This window comes from Bos indicus x Bos taurus, chromosome 4 (genome assembly GCF_003369695.1).
Source record: "Bos indicus x Bos taurus breed Angus x Brahman F1 hybrid chromosome 4, Bos_hybrid_MaternalHap_v2.0, whole genome shotgun sequence".
In the NCBI taxonomy this organism is placed as follows: domain Eukaryota; kingdom Metazoa; phylum Chordata; class Mammalia; order Artiodactyla; family Bovidae; genus Bos; species Bos indicus x Bos taurus.
In genome coordinates this window covers 103,587,510-103,605,948 of record NC_040079.1, presented here as the reverse complement: position 1 = coordinate 103,605,948, position 18,439 = coordinate 103,587,510, and the positions used below count along the sequence as shown (strand labels likewise).

Sequence of the window (18,439 nt, the reverse complement as noted above, 5' to 3'; positions counted from 1 at the left end):
TAATAGGAAGATAGTTTTGCAGATTATCCAGCTTCCAGCTCAGCAGCTAGCTTTCCATTCTGGGAAGGTCCCTTGAAACCATCAACGAGGTTATGAGAGAAATCATGTAGTAGGTCTGGTGATGTGGCCAGAAATAGGAGACAAAAGACTGTGGCCAGGATGACTTTCCCTACATGATAATAGGGTGGATGCCTGACTGCTGACATGGCCACACCTCTGCTGATGGCAGAAAAGGCTAGTCGAGCCCATGGTTTTGAGCCTATCCTGCAGGCAGTGGGGCATGTTGCCACCAGTACCCTCCCAGGGGCACCACATGCCACAGCTACTTTTTCCATGTAGGTCCTTGGCAAGGCTGGTCATTTGGACAGTAAAGCAAGGTCAACCTGTAATCTTGGTATCACACTGAATTCAAGGTCTCATGGTAGACCATGAGGTAGACCAGTTGTTTTGTCTAGCCTAGCTCAAGTAACAGGGAGCCCAGATTCTAGTCAGGTTTGTGATGTTTTGCATCTCCCTAAGAGAAAAAATATTCCTCGTCTTCCCTTCCCATTTGTTCAAACAGTTTAAAAAGAAAAAAAAAAAAAATCCTGAATATAAGAAAATCCTCAAGTCTGAAGAAACCCAGCTTAATTCCGAAACTTCATTTCTTCCAAGAGACTATACATAATCTCTATGGACACGTGTAACAGTAGTGATGGAGAGACTGTGTGGTTCTCTTAGGTTTCCCAGTAACGTGGCCTTGTTCTTTTGCAGGCAACAATTTCCCAGCCAGAGATACTGCCATATACAACCACAAGCACACATCTGCACTCCCACGACTTACATAGATGCTCTTTGAATTATTCACCAAATACACTATAAGTGTGCCTCAAGGGTCTACTTTTTAAGCATGTACTATACTTCATAAATGATGATTTAAAAAAAAAAACAAAAACCTGTTACTCAGATTATGAATGTTGGACTGTGCACGGAATCTTAAACTGCAGCAACTTATCAAAATTGTGACACCTGTAATTATGGTACTAATGCCGTCTTTCAAAATATGTATGAAAATAATACATCCTCAGTAGGTCATGTGCTTAGTATTTTAGCCTTGAGGATTGGTTTTGCTTTAAGTCAGAATTTGTTTAAATAGGACTACTGTATTTATGCAGGTATGTTACTGGCTTTACAACTTGGCATCTTAAAAAGATAATGACACATTTTGGTGGATTTGAATTTCCAAAAGCCTTTGCCAGGTAGGAAAGGAAGAAATTGCATATAGGTTTTACGGCTTTTCATGAATAGACCGTTTCTTTTTGGTCAAAAATACGAAGATGCTTTTAGATTCCTCATGCTTCCAGCAGCAAAAATACAAATAGTGCTCAAAAAGTTCTTTTATGTAGACATTTACAAAGCAGAGTTCTGAGCATTACCTTTTTCATCGTGGGCCAAGGGAAAGTCTGTTGTCTTATAAGCCTGTTTTTCCTGCACACATGTCATTCATAGTACTTAGTAACATTTCTGCTAACAGCTTTCGTAATGAAGATTATACCACAAATTAATATATTCAATTAAATCAGCTGAAAAGTGAGAAAATACAGAGAACCCTGTATCCTAATCTCTTATAATGCTTCTGCATGGCTTATACATATTACCCCATCTGTTTACCTTTTTGAAATACATAATGATGTGTTTATTTTCAGGATTACAGCTCTGCTTTGCTCAAAATGCCGTTTTCTGGACCAAACTATCAGCTTTTTTGTGTTCTGTGGTATGGCAGACTTCTGTTGCATTGAAGCTTTTATTTATAAGAAATGTACAACACAAGGATGTTAGAAATAGCTTTGCAATAAAGGAAGCTCTGTGGTGGAAGCCAAGGGGCAACAGTGGATAAATTGTGCAAAAGGCTGCTTGTTTGGAAATCACATTTAATTTAAAAGAACTTTCAATCACTAGTTAATGTAACTGCTTTAAATTTACAGACAGTGGGAGTAGCTCACCGCTACCCAAGTATGCTTCATCTCCCAAACCAAACAACAGCTACATGTTCAAACGGGAGCCCCCAGAGGGATGTGAGCGAGTGAAGGTCTTTGAGGAAATGGCGTAAGTAATGTCTTTTCTATCAGCTGGGATCTGCAAAGCTGTAAAGCTTTTTACTGAGACCAGTTGATTACAGATGAATCAACTACTCCGTCCAGCTGATAATGTGTTTCAGAAGCAAATTATGAAAAGAGAATTCAATAGGCCAAAGAGATCTGACTTAAGGAGAATTAAGAGTCTGTGTGCTGGAAATACACTAACACAGAGAAACTTGGAAATTCATCCCTACTACCTACAAGATCAATTTTGAATCTTTAAGAATTTTCCTTTCATAAGCTCTATTAATTTAGATGGTTAAAGAAAACAGACAGCCATAGCAGCACAGTGAATACCCACATGTGTGTAGCCTTCACGACAGTGACCCCACCAGCCGGAGGGACTGTCTCCTTCCCTGTAGACACATCTAGCATGTGTATTCATTGCATTCAGACTTCCTGGTCACAGATTGTTTTTAAATTCTTTTTGAAAGTTCAGTGTGTATAAAATAGAAATATTCAAGGGAAAAGAGATTCATGTTGTAAATACTTGGCAGAACAGCTCAAAATAAAAAGAGTGTGCAGCTCTTGGGTCGCTCATCCCCCTGTCCCGGTGCAGGCTTGCCCGGTGGAGGCTGCTGCACTCCTGTAACCTCAGAGGGAACAGAGACCGGTCTTGGAGGAGGTGGCGGTGTAGTTCCCAGGAATGGAGGGAGATGAAGGGCTTGTGGACGCTGCTCTGTTGGCCTGACGAGCTGGCTCTACAAGAAGCTACTGAAACTTTTTCTTATTTTTCCTGATCTGTATTCGTAGAAGTACGTATAGAGATACAGAAAAAGGAGGAAGTACTTAAAACCAAATATCCAATGGGGTAATCCCTCTCCCATGTACTTAACAGGTCATTTTAGCATTGCATAATCCACGTTTCTAAATAAATGAAAGCAGACTAATCTCAGAAACTTTTTCGTCTGCCCAATCCTTTTGAAAATCCTTTTGTTTTCAATATCACCTCAGTGCTGTGTACGTCAGTAGTATGCCAGCTGACTTGTGCTATGGAAGATGTTTATCCCTCTGTGTACACTGAATCCATTCCCTGCCATTCACATTTTAGCCGTTTTAGAGAACTCCAGTTAATTTGAAAAATGCTTGACTTTTTTAATGATTGTAAAACCTAATTTTGTTTTACGGTTTTAGGTCTCGTCAGCCTATCTCAGCCCCTCTCTTTTCATGTCCTGACAAAAACAAGGTTAATTTCATCCCAACCGGATCAGCTTTCTGTCCTGTAAAACTCCTAGGCCCTCTTCTCCCTGCCTCCGACCTGATGCTCAAGAACTCTCCTAACTCGGGCCAGAGCTCGGCTCTGGCCACCCTGACCGTCGAGCAGCTCTCCTCCCGGGTTTCCTTCACATCCCTTTCCGACGACACCAGCATAGCGGGCTCCGCTGAGGCCTCTGTCCAACAGCCATCCCAGCAGCAGCAGTTCCTGCAGGAGCTGCCGGGTGAGGACCACATGTCCGCTCACAACTACGTGGTCATCTAAGGTGAAGGGGGAGCTGGCCTCCACCCTGTGTCCCACGCACTAGAACTAGAGCTCAGACACCTATCTGCATGGAGTGACCGACTTTCTGACAGCACCACCACCACCAACAGAATACTGAATCAGAATCAAGTATCTCAACACTTATCTTGGCAGGGACGGAACTCCTATTCAGCAGTTTTTGTGGAAAGCAGTAATGCTTGCAAAATGTGTGTATCATTCAGCATTCTAAGTGGAGACTATGCATTTCATAGTATGTTTGACAGATTAGTACTGTGTCCTGTGTTTTGTCCCAAAATCTTCAGTATAAATAAGCTCTATATCAGAAAGTTGCCTGTCTAAATAGAAAATGTCTTGCTGTGTTTTGTCCTATGGAAAAATACTGTACTTCAGGATTATGTTTACAATTGATCCAGGTGTTTGTTTCTAACTTCTGTAATACATACAATGCAAAAAATAAATAAATGGCCACAACAGTTGCACAGGGCCCACCCTATGGCCTAGCTTCAGGTACTTCAGTCGAAGTCTAAACTCAGGTAACTTGGAATGTATATCATATTGGGATATTACCTATTTCACAGCTAAAAAGCTAAAGAGGGAACAGCACTCTTTTGCCTTTGCTTCTTTTATGCATTTCCCTTTCCTCATTACATTCCACATTCTTAGAATAAGTGCATTCAACCCTAGGAGAACAGAAATCCTGGACATGGGTGAACGCGAGGAGAACCAGCAAATCCGTGGTGTCTGACATCACTTTTGTCACGCGGTTACAAGTGAAACAACTGTTGCATTCACTGTTTCAACATGCCTACACGTGGCTTTTTTTTTTTTTTTTTTTAAACAAGTTCAGGTGTTGCTCAGTTAAGACTGATACAATGTTGCAAGTAAAGTATCAGGTACTAGGCTGTACAAACATTCCCCCAGTGTGTGTGTGGATGTTAAGGACGAGAATGTCTAGGTGTCATTTTCCCAGAGGATGGCTGAGGTGTTTGTTTATGTTGGCCATCAGGGTCATGAAATGCTACTGATCTATCGAAAGGCATAGTCACGTTTCGTTTCTTTTTTGGAAAGTCTTGAATCTGCAGGTTAAGAAATGACACCCTTTGGTTATTTTCCTCAAGCAGTTCAGGTGCATGAGTTGTTTTAATGTAGAGAGAGCATATGTGAGTCTCAGAATTCAAAATAGGTTATTTGGTGACTTGCAAGTGCAAGCAGTGTGGAGCGGTTTCATTTAAGCCTCTCACAATAATACCATGAATACGTCTGTTCATATTTTGGAAGCATGGGGTAGACCATAAACCCAAGTAAAGAGCCTTGAACCTGCAGACTTGACCTAACTTCTTGAAGTGTGAAGAGAGCCCTAGATGTTCCTGATTGGTCAGCGAAAGAGCCCAACTTCTGACATTGTTTTCTGCAGCACAAAGAGTGTGTTCAAAAGCGGAGAGAAGTTTCTGTGTTTTTATTCCTTCAGTTCCATAAAACAGTTGTATGATCTGCACCTACAGTGTACGGCACAATTTTCTGAAGAATTAGGGGAACAAGGTGCCTACAGTTACAGGAGCGTTTCAGTTCCTTTCAGTCATTCCTGGGTTTTCCTTTGTTTTATTTTCTAAGGAGGTTGAAGAAGGAAGATGTGATAAAGAAGAAAGCAACACCATTGAATTTTTTTTTTTTTTTAAGAAATGGTATATATATGTGTGTGTATATGTTTGTGTATGTGTTCAGTGTATTATTTTGTCATGATCCCAATTATCTTCTTTCCACCAAAGTTTGCAGTAATATTCTCTCCTGAAGGTGCATTCTGGCTCCTTTAAATTAGTCAGTGTTATATCGTAGGAGACTGTCATGGGAAAGGACTCAGTTTACTTCACCATTTTCACAGGGGAACCTTTTAAAACAATCTATTCAGCAGAAGACACCTTTAACCCTAATAATCTCAGGCCTTGATGAAAATACTATATTTTGTAGATTATGGTTAAAGGGAGAAAATTATTAGTTCTGTAAGATAAATATGAGCTCCATTAACTTCTGATCTCTGGTTTAGCATTACATAATGTGTTGATCTTATACTCTGCTTTTGTCCAAATAAGATGCAATAGTATCAATATCAATTTCTGAACGATGGACTGAATATGCTTTTTTTGGTAATGAAATCTGATGTACGATATTTATAGTGACATGTGCTTTTATTTTCTCATGAGAAAACTAAATATTGTGTTGTACATTTGTTCTTAGCATATATTAAAGTTTTGAACCAAATGTGTTAAAGCTTATGCTTTGCCATGTAAATTTCCCAGAAGTTGTTGAGCTCAAATGTATCCTACATCCAGCTGTAGAAATTTGTCAGATTGTTTAAATTTTGTATATAGTTGTACTGTTTAATTCTACACTGCGCTGAACAGTATTCGAGTTACCATACAATATGGCTTTACACAAGGAAATGTGTGGCTTTTGTTTTGTATTTTTTCAGTATAGAAGTTCCTGTGTCTTCTTATTTAAATAAAGTTATTAGTAAAACTGGAATAGTTCACTATGTTTTTGGAAAGACTGGGCTTTTAGCGTCTTACCTGACAAGGATGAATTCAGCTCTCGGGTTGGAGGTACACTGACTGGATTAGATTTCCACAGCCTGGTTTCCTCTTGACATTTAATTTACACACTTTCCATCACAAGCTAAGAAACGTGATGTCTGAAGTTCCATCCAAGTCTTTTTTCTGTTCCCAGCAATGAGCACCTTAAAAAGAGAAGACACTGTCCTCATGTTATCATTTTATGCCTAAGAATTATTGACGAAAATAAGTTTGTTTAATGAAATCGCCACAAAGGAAGTTGCAGCACTCTTTTTATTTACAGAGCAAAAGAGTGTTGATGTTTTCCCCAGTTACCTAAATATGGTCATCGTAGGCCACGTGGTGGCTTGAAAGCAAAAACTACCTGCTTTGAGAAATAATTTGCCAGCAGCATAGTCTTCATTTCCAAAGCACCTCTCACTAAACAGATTTAAGTTGAACCTAAAATGATTATGTTTGGGGCTTTAAAAAAATAAATATAATTTTTTAAGAGTGAGTTTGATCAATTGTCTTCTTCAGGACTATATATGATTTAGGCAGGAAATTATCTACTGTATACAAGTTAAAAATTCCACTGCAAATGAATGTGGAGAAAAAGTGGAATTTTAGCCCCATATCTGCTTGATCATATAGGCTTAATATTAAATGGCCCTGAGACAAGTTAGTATTTGCAAAATCAAACCTAAGGAACAAGGAAGGAGAAATTCTAAGAATTTTGTTTTATGTTTAACCCTATGTTACTAGAAATAAAGGTTATGTATGAATATCACAAAATAAATGTTTACCACCACCCACAGTGTGAGGTAAGCTCTAGCTCTGAAGTCTGGTTATCCCCGACTTACTCCCTATAAGCAGCTTCTATCTCCTACCCCATCTTTGGACTGCACAAGTCTGTCTTCCCTGGTAAAGTCACTTTGGTGAACTTAGGGTTCCTTAGAACTACAGGAATTCTGTGAAGGTAGATCCCATAATTCACACCTTGAGTCAAAAGCTGAATGCTGTAGTCTAGCCCCACAGTTCCAGATAGCTAGCAAGCATCTCCTATTGGACTTCTTGCCTCATTTCAACTTCAGTGATTAAATGGAATGAAGACACTCTTGTTCCTGTCACACCAAGTTAGCCCTTCTCCTTCACACTTACGTTCCTTCTGTTTTCCAGAAAACAAGGACTAGAATACTATTTTCTGACATTTTCTTCACCTAAATCAAAATTGCCTGTCTTCCTACTATCTCACCACTAAAATATCAAGCTGCTAGAGCTGTGATGGCAGTAGATACAGCCATGCCATGTGGATGAATTTCTTTTGAAATAGGATTCAAATGGCAAGAAAAATAAGTTTGCTGGACTTCCAAAAATCTCTTCAGCTGTAGACTAGGGGTCAACCAACCATAGCCCATGGACCAAATCTTCCCCAATGCCTATTTTTATAAATGTCTACATTTATACTGTCTGGTGGCTCAGATGGTAAGGAATCTGCCTGTAATGCAGGAGACCCAGGTCTGATCCTGGGAAGTTGGAAAGATCCCCTGGAGAAGGAAATGGCAGCCCACTCCAGTATTCTTGCCTGGAGAATCCCCATAGAAGAGCCAGGCAAGCTACAGTCGATGGGGTTGCAGAGTCAGACATGACTGAGTGACTTAACACATACATACATACTGGAACAAAGCCATGCTTAGTTCCTTATGTACTGCCTTTGGCTACTTTGCTGTACAATGTCAGAATTACGTAGCTACCACAGAGACAGTGTGGCTCACAGTGTCTAAAATATTTACCATTTAGTCCTTCAGATATGCAGATGACACCACCCTTATGGCAGAAAGCAAAGAGGAACTAAAGAGCCTTTTGATGAAGGTGAAAGAAGAGAATGAAAAAGTTGGCTTAAAACTCAACATTCAAAAAAATGAAAATCATGGTATCCGGTACCATCACTTAACGGCAAATAGATAGGGAAACAATGGAAACAGTGACAGGCTTTATTTTCTTGGGCTCCAAAATCACTGCAGATGGTGACTGCAGTCATGAAATTAAAAGATGCTTGTTCCTTGGAAGAAGGCTATTACAAACCTAGACAGTGTATTAAAAAGCAGAGCCATCACTTTGCCAACAAAGGTTTGTATAGTCAAAGCTATCATATTTCCAGTAGTCATGTATGGATGTGAGAGTTGGACCATAAAGAAGGCTGAGCACTGAAGAATAGATGCTTTTGAACTGTGGTGTTGGAGAAGACTCTTGAGAGTCCCTTGTGCTGCAAGGAGATCCAACCAGTCCATCCTAAAGGAGATCAGTCCTGGGTGTTCATTGGAAGGACTGATGTTGAAGTTGAACCTCCAATACTTTGGCCACCTGATGTGAAGAACTGACTCATTTGAAATGACCCTGATGCTGGGGAAGATTGAGGGCAGGAGAAGAAGGAGACGACAGAGGATGAGATGGTTGGATGGCATCCCCAACTCGATGGACATGAGTTTGGGCAAGCTCCAGGAGACAGTGAAGGACAGGGAAGCCTGGTGTGCTGCAGTTTGACACAGAGTCAAACATGACTGAGTGACTGAACAACAACCACCCTTATAGAAAAAACATTTACTGACCTCTGCTATAGACCAAAGAATAAGCTAGATTAGGTAACGTGTCATAAATGTGGTTGTTTCAAAAATATGTCCACAGTCTCTTCAGCTAGTAGTTTTGGTAAAGCCATGTGCAAATCAATGAAGTCAGAATATTCCCTCACATCATATACAAAAATACATTCACAATAGCTTAAAGACTTAAATATAAGACATGACACCATGAACTCCTACAAGAGAATGTGGGCAAAACATTCTCTTGACATAAATCATAACTGTTTTCTTAGATCAGTCTCCTGAGGAAATAGAAATAAAACCAAAAACAAACAGATGGGACTTAAACTTATAAGATTTTGTGCAGAATATAAGCTTTTGCACAGAAAAAAGAAGAAAAGACAACCTATGGACTGGGAGAAAATATTTGCAAACAATGAGACCAACAGGGCTTAATTTCTAAAATATACAAACACTCAAAACAGCTCAATAACAAAACAACCCAATCAAAAAATGGGCAGAAGACCTAGATGTTTCTCCAAAGAAGACAAACAGATGGCTAATGGACATACCAAAAGATGCTCAAATTTGCTAATTAGAGAAATGTAATTTAAAACCACAATGAGGTGTCACCTGATACCAATCAGAATGGCCATCATCAAAAAGTCTACAAATAATAAATGCTGGAGAGGGTATGGAGAAAAGGGAATGCTCTTACACTGTAGGTGGGAGTGTAAATTTGTCCAAACACTGTGGAGAACGGTATACAGGTTGCTTAAAAAAACTAAAAACAGAGCTACCATATGAGCCAGCAGTCCTACTCTGGGGCACATATCCAGTAAAGACAAAAACTCTTTAATTCAAAAAGATACATGTATCTAATGTTCATAGTAGCACTATTTACAACAGCCAGGACATGGAAGCAATCTAAGTGCCCATCAGCAGATGGATGGATACAATTTTCTTTAAAAAGAAAAAAATAACAGACTCACAGACATAGAAAACTTATGATTACCAAAGGGGAAAGAGATAGAAGGGATAAATGAGGACCTTGAGATTAATAGATACACACTATGATGTATAAAGTCTTCCCTGGTGGCTCAGACAGTAAAGCGTCTGCTTGCAGTGCTGGAGACCCGGGTTTGATCCCTGGGTTGGGAAAATACCCTGGAGGAGGAAATGGCAACCCACTCCAGTACTCTTGCCTGGAGAATTCCATGGACTGAGGAGCCTGGTAGGCTACAGTCCCTGGGATCGCAGAGAGTCGGACACGACTGAGCGACTTCACTTTCACTCTGTATAAAACAGATAAGCAATGTCTTACTGTACAGCACAGGGAACGGTAATATCTTTTAATAAACTATAATGGAAAAGAATTATACATATACACACACTTTGCTGTACACCAGAAATTTGTACAACAGTGTAAATCAAATTTTTTATACTACTCCCTTCCAGAGGTAGAGTTTAATTTTCCTCCCCTTAAGTGTGGGCTGGACTTGCCTAAGAATAGAAAACAGCAGAAGTAACAGGTTGTCATTTTCAAGCTTAGGTTACAGAAAGACAACCATGTAGTCCAATCTGTGGTGTTTCCAGCAATCAAGAATGAATGTGAGAGTTGGACCATAAAGAAGACTGAGCGCCAAAGAATTGATGCTTTTAAACTGTGGTGCTGGAGAAGACTCTTGAGAGTCCCTTGGACAGCAGGGAGATCAAACCAGTCAATCCTAAAGGAAATCAGCCCTGAATATTCAGTGGAAGGACTGAAGGTGAAGCTCCAATACTTTGACCACCTGATGCAAAGAGCCGACTCATTAGAGAAGACCCTGATGCTGGGAAAGATTAAGGGCAAAAGGAGAAGGGTGCAGCAGAGGATGAGATGGTTGGATGGCTTCACTGAGTCAATGGACATGAGTTTGAGCAAAGTCTGAGAGTTGGTGAAAGGGAAGTTGGACATGCTGCAATCCATGGGGTCACAGAGTCGGACGCAAGTCAGCGACTGAACAACAGCATAGACAGGCTGCTGTCTTGCACATGCACTCCTGGATCACTTGCTATGGGGAAAGCTACACCGTGAGGATACGCAGGGAGTCTCTGGAGACACCCACACAGCGAGCAGCAGAGGAACAGGCCTGCAAGTAGCCATGCGAGTGAGCTTGGAAACAACTCTTCCAGCCCCGGTCAAGCTTGAGTGCTTGCAGCCCCAGGCCACAGCTTGACTGTTGACTCCTACGAGAGACTTCAAGCCAGGCTGGCTGAATCACTCCTGGGCTCCTGACCCTCAGAAAGCGTGTGAGAGGATGTTTGCTGTTTCAAGGTACTAAGATTGGAGGTAATTTGTCATATCGGGCTAGAGACTAATATACAATACAGCAGCTGCCCTCCAGCCTCCCTTGCAGCCCCATGGAATGCAACCTCCCAGGCCCCTCAGTCCATGGGATTCTCCAGGCCAGAATCCTGGAATGGGTTGCCGTGCCCTCCTCCAGGGGATCTTCCCGACCCAGGGATTGAACCTGCATCTCCTATGTTGGCAGGCAGATTCTTCACCACTAGCACCATCACTGCCACCAATATCACCTAGAGTCTCACTGTATCATTCCATCCTCTGGGTCCAGAAAACGATGCTTGCCTTTTTGGAATGGACACTTCCTGAATGAAGGCCCTTTGGACTAAGTTCAAGACAAAGCTTTCTCATATATAATTTTGTCATTTGAACAACTCACATGATAGTAAATCTACTATTAATAGATTGTGATGGAAAGTTGTCTAACACTAAACCATCATACCTAAGACAACCCAGTGGAGGGAAAAATTAAATCCTTGCAGGAAAGGATTCCTTGTGGGAAGGGAGGCAAAGAGAGGAGGATAGATGATCAGTGGAAAAGAAAAGCAGAATCTCTAAAAATAACGGGAAATATTTTCATCTCAAATGTCTTTTTTTTTTTTCCCCCTTTAGTGAACAGGAGGCTGGTGATCCATTGATTCTAATGGTCTGTTCCATTCCAGAGGCATCTGCATTGCTCAGGAGAGGAAAGTGTTTTCAAAGGTTCCAGATCAGTTGGGTGACGACCCCCTCCCATTCAAAAGAGTCATTTTCTTAAAAATGACTAAGAATTTGAATAATTAGATCATTTTCCCTCCAAAAGATTTTCCGATGATAAGAAATGGGTCGCATTTCACACTACAGATTCTACTCAGATCTTGGCATAAATTTTAAGCACGACTTTGATGACATCCCTTAAGCCACACCTGGGTGTGGGCTTGGAGGCAGTGGATGTTATTTCAAACCACTGTGGGGAAGCAGATTGGATCAGAGGTGGATGGAGGGCTTCACAAGGACCTCCAGACGGAGCAAAGCGTCCATGAGGGAAAAGGCAAACCATTTCTCAGGTTTTCCATTCCGCTTTGTAAAGGAAAGGGTTATACTCAAGGGAAAGAACTTAACAAAGGCCACTGCTCATGTGTTACAGTCGACAGCCTGCCGTTTCTCCAACAGACTGAAATCAAGGCAAGCTGGGTAATGCAGCTTGCTCTCCATTCATCTGCCCGTTTGATTTCAGACAAACCCCTGGGGTGGTCTGCCCTGCTTCCCTTCCCAACTGACCACCCTGGGAGCTTTGTATGAAGAACCCATTTTGTTTTGAATTCCTGACCCTTTCTCCTGGTCACTCTGCTAAATTCAAGTCCCGCAGGAAGACAACAAAAGAGTTGGGAGGAGGAGACCAAAGATGGTTAAACCAGGGGAACAGGATCTGCGGATGGTGCAAGAAGAGGGCTGAGGTGAGCGTTCGCAATATTCATAAGCCCTTTTCAAAGACTTGATTTCTGCTTACAATGAGCACGTATTCCTTTAGTAATGTGTTCTAAAAGAAGAAAAGGAACATGGTCTTCATTTCTGCAGAACCCTTGGCAATCTTCTTCCTTCTGCTTGCGACCCCCTTCTTACTATCCATTCATCAGACCTGCAGCACACAGGGCTGACCTGGGTGTGATTGAACTGAACTGCTTCACACACTCCTGATATAAAGACAGGGTGGAGTTCAAGGGAGTGATCAATGTGAAAATAAAGGTTTATCCTCACTAATGATCAAAGCAATGAAAACGGAATCAATTTGTTTCCTTTAAACTGGCGAAGATTAACAGGAATGATAATATTCAGTGTTTAATGGGGGTAGCACTCAGTTGATAAAGAATCTGCCTTCAATGCAGGAGACCCTGGTTCAATTCCTGGGTTGGGAAGATCCGCTGGAGAAGGGACAGGCTACCCACTCCAGTATTCTTGGGCTTCCCTTATGGCTCAGCTGATAAAGAATCTGCCTGCAATGTGGGAGACCTGGGTTCAATCCCCGGGCTGGGAAGATCCCCTGGAGAAGGGAACAGCTACCCACTGCAGTATTCCATGGGGTCGCAAAGAGTCAGACACAACTGAGTGACTTTCACTTTCACAATGGGGTAGCAGGGATATGGTCATCTTCATATATACCATTAGAAGAATAAATTGGTCCACCTTTCTGAAGAAGAGCATGGCAGGACTTACACAAAACAGTGTGACCCGTAGCTTTATAAAAATATATATGTGAATTTTAAAAAAGACATGAAGAAGGGACAAAAATTAACAGTGGTTGTGTCTGGGTTGTAGATAATCTCTCTTTAACATTTGTGTTTCTGTTTTTCTACATTTTCTTTAGCAGCAACTGTTAGCCCTAGAACCTGGGATAAAATGCATGTTAATTTCTAAATATCGAGAGAAGGGGGAAACAATATTGAGTAGAGGAAGGAAATGGTAGAAAAGATTTAGTTTTAACAGAGATGAGCCACAGATCTCTTAAAGTCAAGGTGGCTTGAGAGAAGGTTTGGTACAGTGAATTTTGGCTCAGTGGAAGAATCCAAATATGACAGAGTTTCAAGCCTTTTCCTCTTAGGGAGAAAAAAAAATGGCCCCCAACAGCTTCATAACCAGGTAAAGAGGATTAAATTATATAAGTGGGGGTGGGGGGGATAAATTGGGAGCTTGGGATTGACATTACACACTCCTTCCCAGGTGGTAAAGAGCCCTGAAAATGCAGGAGACATGGGTTGGATCCCTGGGTCGGGAAGATCCCCTGAAGGAGCACATGGCAACCCATCCCGGTATTCTCACCTGGAGAATCCCACAGGCAGAGGAGCCTGGCAGACCACAGTCCCTAGGTGCAAAGAGCTGGACATGACTGAAGCAACCCAGCAAGCACACACGCATACTCACATATACAAAGTAGATAATCAACAAGGACCTACTGTACAGCACAGGGAACCACAGTCAATATTCCATAATAACCTAAATGGAAAAAGAATCAGAATAGGTAATATGTGTATAGATAATTGAATCACCTCCCTATATACCTGAAACTAACACAACATTGTAAATCAATTATACTCCAATATAAAACAAAACATTTAAAAAACAATTTAAGCCTGGACTGGAACTGGAGGTACATTTCACTTGCAGGAGGCTGCATCTTAAGTTCTTAGAACAGAGCATCAGCCGGAGCATGGAGCACACTAACTGCTGTCTGCTCAGCTGAGATGCATTTGTGATGTGGGCACCCAGGGGCTCCACAGTCCATTCCATTGTTTAAACTTCTTGAACTACTTCATCAAGAAAAACTGAAAAGAACTCCCTGCCCCAAGCAAACTACAGAAACCTGAAAGTGGCCAAGAGATGGTTCCCAAATATGATTCCTGTTTATTAGCACACTCTTTCTGGAGGGTTGTTCAGTCTAGCTTTATAGAGATTGCACAAAGTGGGTACATGTGAGATGGAGGCCAACCAGGATTTGAACTGGAGGAGACTGGGACTCAAAGCACTAAACAAGTTGCGGTGAAGTCCTTGGCCTGAGAATCACCAGTGTAGGAGGACTTGGTCCCTCCTGTTATTCTTTGCATCTGTAGCTGGCATAAGCCAATGGTGTGGACAGTAACTTGGGACATTTCCTTATTTCTACTTTTTGGCCAGTTCCTGCCCCTTATTCTCCAGACTGAGTCTTCACACTTTGTCATTTGTAGTTTTCGTCAGCTGGCTGGCTACTTGGTAGAAAACCATGTCTCTCCCACATTCTGGGACCCAGAAGCAGAGTGGCATAAGGGGATGTGGTCCAGGTTTGGCATCAGACAAGAGTGAGTGGTGACCCTGTGACCCTGAGAGTCTTGGTTTGCAAAACAGAGATAATAATTCTCAATATGCTTGGGCTGCTGTAACAGAAGACCCCAGGATAGGTGGATTAAATAACATTTACTTCTCATGTTCGTGGAGACTGGAAGTCCTGGATCAAGGCCCAGCAGAGTTCAGTTTCTAGTAAAGACTCTTCCTGGTTTGCAGATGGCTACTTTGTCCTCACTGAGCCTTTCCTCTGCACCGCTGTCTCTTCTCAGGATGCTAATCCTATCAGGTCAGGGCCCCATCCTTCCTTATGATCCCATTTTACCCTAATTACTTCCCAAGGTCATATTTGCAGTTTAGTCACACTAGGGCTTTAGGACTTCAAAACATGAATCTTTGGGGAGACACAATTTACAGCAAGCAAACACCTACTTGCCATTAGGAAAATGAAAATCAGAACCATAAGATACCATTTGAAACCTGCTAGGAAGGCTATACCCCAAAAGACAAATAATTACAAATGTTGCGGATGATGGGGAGAAATTGGAACTGTCATACACTATTGGTGGGAGCGTAACATGATGCAGCCACTTTGGAAAACAGTCTAACAGTTCCTCAAACGGTTAAGTATAGAGTTGCCATATGACCCAGCAGTTTCACTGCTAGGTATACACCCAAGACAAACATAAACGTTTACACAAAAACTTGCACAGAAGTGTTCATAGCAGCATTATTCATAATAGACATAAAGTGAAAACAATTCAAACATCCATCAGTTGATGACTAGGTAAATAAAATGAGTCATATCCCTACAACTACTAATTCAGCAATAAAAAGGAATGAAGTACTGGTATATGATACAACATGGATGAACTTTTAAAATGTTATGCAAAGTAAAAGTGTAACCAAGCGGGAGCCTATGGGGACTTCCTCGGGCAGACTAAATGATGGGCATTTGCTCTTCAAATCTTCTGTCACTTTGGTTAAAGTGAAAAGTATTGTTTCACAGTGATCTATGCTCTTATTCATCCAAATATTCTGAACAATTTTTGGTATTTTTGACAAGCTCCCCAAATATCAAATTTTAATTAAAGTTCTTTTGATCTCCAGCTAATTTTGGAATACTTCAGAGAGCCCCTAAAGCATCTGAGAGAGAAATATTAAACTAACTAGCATTGTTTTGTATGTTAAATTGCAGGAGGCACTATCACAGCAGTGATCAACCTTCTTAGGTTATACTGTATGGATGTCATTAATAAAAGTGTTCTAGAAATTATATGAAATTCCAAAAACTTAAATATGCTTTGATATGATGTTGTTAGTCATAATTCTAGTTATTACCTCAAAATGTATGTCTCAGCAACTGGGTTAAGTCCCAAAGTCCTTTTGCATGGCAGTCAGATCTTTCACCGTAACTTTTTTTAGATGCCTTTTAATTTTCTCACAGGTTTTACTGTATGCATATATTATGAAGCCCCTGAATATTTCTGATGTTACATCTACTGCTTACAACATTGTTTATATTGGCTCTTTCTGGGTTTCACTAAATAGTCAAGTAAAGATGGATAATCCACAACTTTAACCCTCTTTGCTGATAAGACTGGCTATTTCAGTAATATACAAGGTAAATCACAGGAGAACCTTCAGAAGACATTTTTGGAAGAGTCTTCTTTTTGCTTAGAGGAATATGATACTGCAGTGGTTAAGAGCATGAACTCTGAATCCAGCCTGCTTTGATTCAAATGCCAGTTGTGCCCCTTCCTATCTTAGCAACCTTGACCAGGTTACCTAACCTCTCTGTGTCTCAGTGTCCTCATCAGCAAAATGGGAATAGTAATAATAGGACCTAGTGTTGTTGGAGGAACAGTTCCTAGTACTTCATAAAGATCAGAGAGAGTACAAAGATGTTGTCTGTACTATATTTTGCCTGCAGTTTAGGGTATGTTTTAAAAATAATTCTGTAACTTAATTACAGAGTCACATTAAGTCCAAACTCCATGCTCATCCTGGTCTCATCCTTCCCTCTCTGCCCAATCCTATATGTTGGCCAATCCTATATGTTCCTCAGCCAAAAGCCCCTCTATCAGCCACACTGTTTACCTCCCTCTTCATCAAACAAGGGATGGAGACTAACTTTTATTCATACCTGATCTCTTTGTCTTCTGACTTCACCTTACCAAATTCCTTGTTTTCAATTTTTTTCTTTGCTTAATTTACTTGTGATTCCATTGTTTGTTATCCTTGTGACTCTAACCCTAACCTGTTCCATTTTCTCATTTCTGAGATGGAAAGAATCCTTTGCCTACCTCTGGGGGTTATTGTTGGGATCAAGACAGTGCATGCATATGCTGTGTGTGTATGTCTGGTGTATGTCTGTACTTTGGGGGTTATTGTTGGGATTGAGACAGAAAGTATATGCATATGCTTTGTATGCATATGCACGTATGATGTATGTATATACTTTCAAAGACCAAAAGCACTGGGCAAATGTCGAGTCTCATTACAGCCTCCTGTGTCTGTCAGTGTCAGCTCTTTGCCCTGCTCACCACCTACTAAGTTCTCAGCAAACAGAGATTTGGTGCTTCTCTGTCCTTCCCTGGAGAGTCTGGCTCCTGCTCCCTGATCTCCATTTAGAAAGACTGCTTGGCCTCACCATGAAAGTGAATAAAACAAGAACTGTTACAAGAGCTGGCATACTTTCAATTATTCAGTCAACGTTCTTTTTCAGTGAAATGGCAGAAAATCTTGGACATAAGACCATACCAGCACTACTAAGCCACAACATGAGGAAATTATGCTCTTTCATTGTATACCCGTAAACATGGAAGGATTTTTTTTTCAGAACCACATGATGAAAATGATTATAATTTCTGCAGAGCAGAATGTAATCAAACTGACAGAATGCTTTTTTTTTCCTTTTGGTTACTCCAAACAGTGCTTGATTTTGTTGTGTTTATGATCAATGGTGCTGTTGTTTAGTTGCTAAGTCATGTTCCGCTCTTTCTCAACCCCATGGACTGTAGCCTGCCAGGCTCCTCTGCCCGCAGGGTTTCCCATGGGCCAGAATACTGGAGTGGGTTGCCATTTCCTTCTCCAGGGCACCTTCCCAACCCAGGGGTTGAACCTGTGCGTCCTGTATTGGAAGGCTGATTCTTTACCTCTGAGCCATAACCGTGACTTCTGAACTCCTTTGTCATTCACAGACAGTTGTTCACTTGGGTGCTTTTGCAGAAATGCTTCATCCTCAAGATTCATAGAAAGGACTTTTTGAAAAGCATAGGTTTCTGATAACTAAGATCATACTGCTGAGTTGGGTAAAAAATTAATTTTAATGGAAACTTTGATGGTTCATAAAACTGTTAACAGAAAGGATTAGTTATATAGTACTGAATGACCTGATAAATGTGATCAAAATTTTATGATTTTTGTCTGAAATATTATTGACTTTTTAAAAATTTATTTTTTTATTGAAGGATAATTACTTTACAGTATTTTGTTGTTTTCTGTCAAACCTCAACATGTATCAGCCATTCAGTTCAGTTCAGTCGCTCAGTCGTGTCCGACTCTGTGCGACCCCATGA

The 18,439-nt window shown here is 40.9% G+C and overlaps 1 protein-coding gene and 2 long non-coding RNA genes across 3 annotated transcripts in view; 2 read left to right on the top strand and 1 right to left on the bottom strand.

Moving 5' to 3' along the window:
- The window catches only part of GLCCI1 (glucocorticoid induced 1), a 108,874-nt gene extending 102,757 nt beyond the window's left edge, over positions 1-6,117 (top strand). Inside the window, exons 7-8 of the mRNA XM_027540073.1 lie at positions 1,965-2,085; positions 3,252-6,117. Of these exons, the coding sequence (XP_027395874.1) occupies positions 1,965-2,085; positions 3,252-3,597 (467 nt within the window). The 3' untranslated portion in view covers positions 3,598-6,117. The remainder of the gene's footprint in view (positions 1-1,964; positions 2,086-3,251) is intronic.
- LOC113891693 overlaps positions 1-18,439 on the bottom strand; it is a 50,598-nt gene that overhangs the window by 17,396 nt on the left and 14,763 nt on the right. The window contains exon 2 of the long non-coding RNA XR_003510857.1: positions 6,162-6,328. This is a non-coding gene — a long non-coding RNA (uncharacterized LOC113891693). The remainder of the gene's footprint in view (positions 1-6,161; positions 6,329-18,439) is intronic.
- On the top strand, positions 10,582-12,824 carry LOC113891694. Its single transcript, XR_003510858.1, has 2 exons — positions 10,582-11,039; positions 11,679-12,824. It is a non-coding gene; the product is annotated as an uncharacterized LOC113891694 (long non-coding RNA).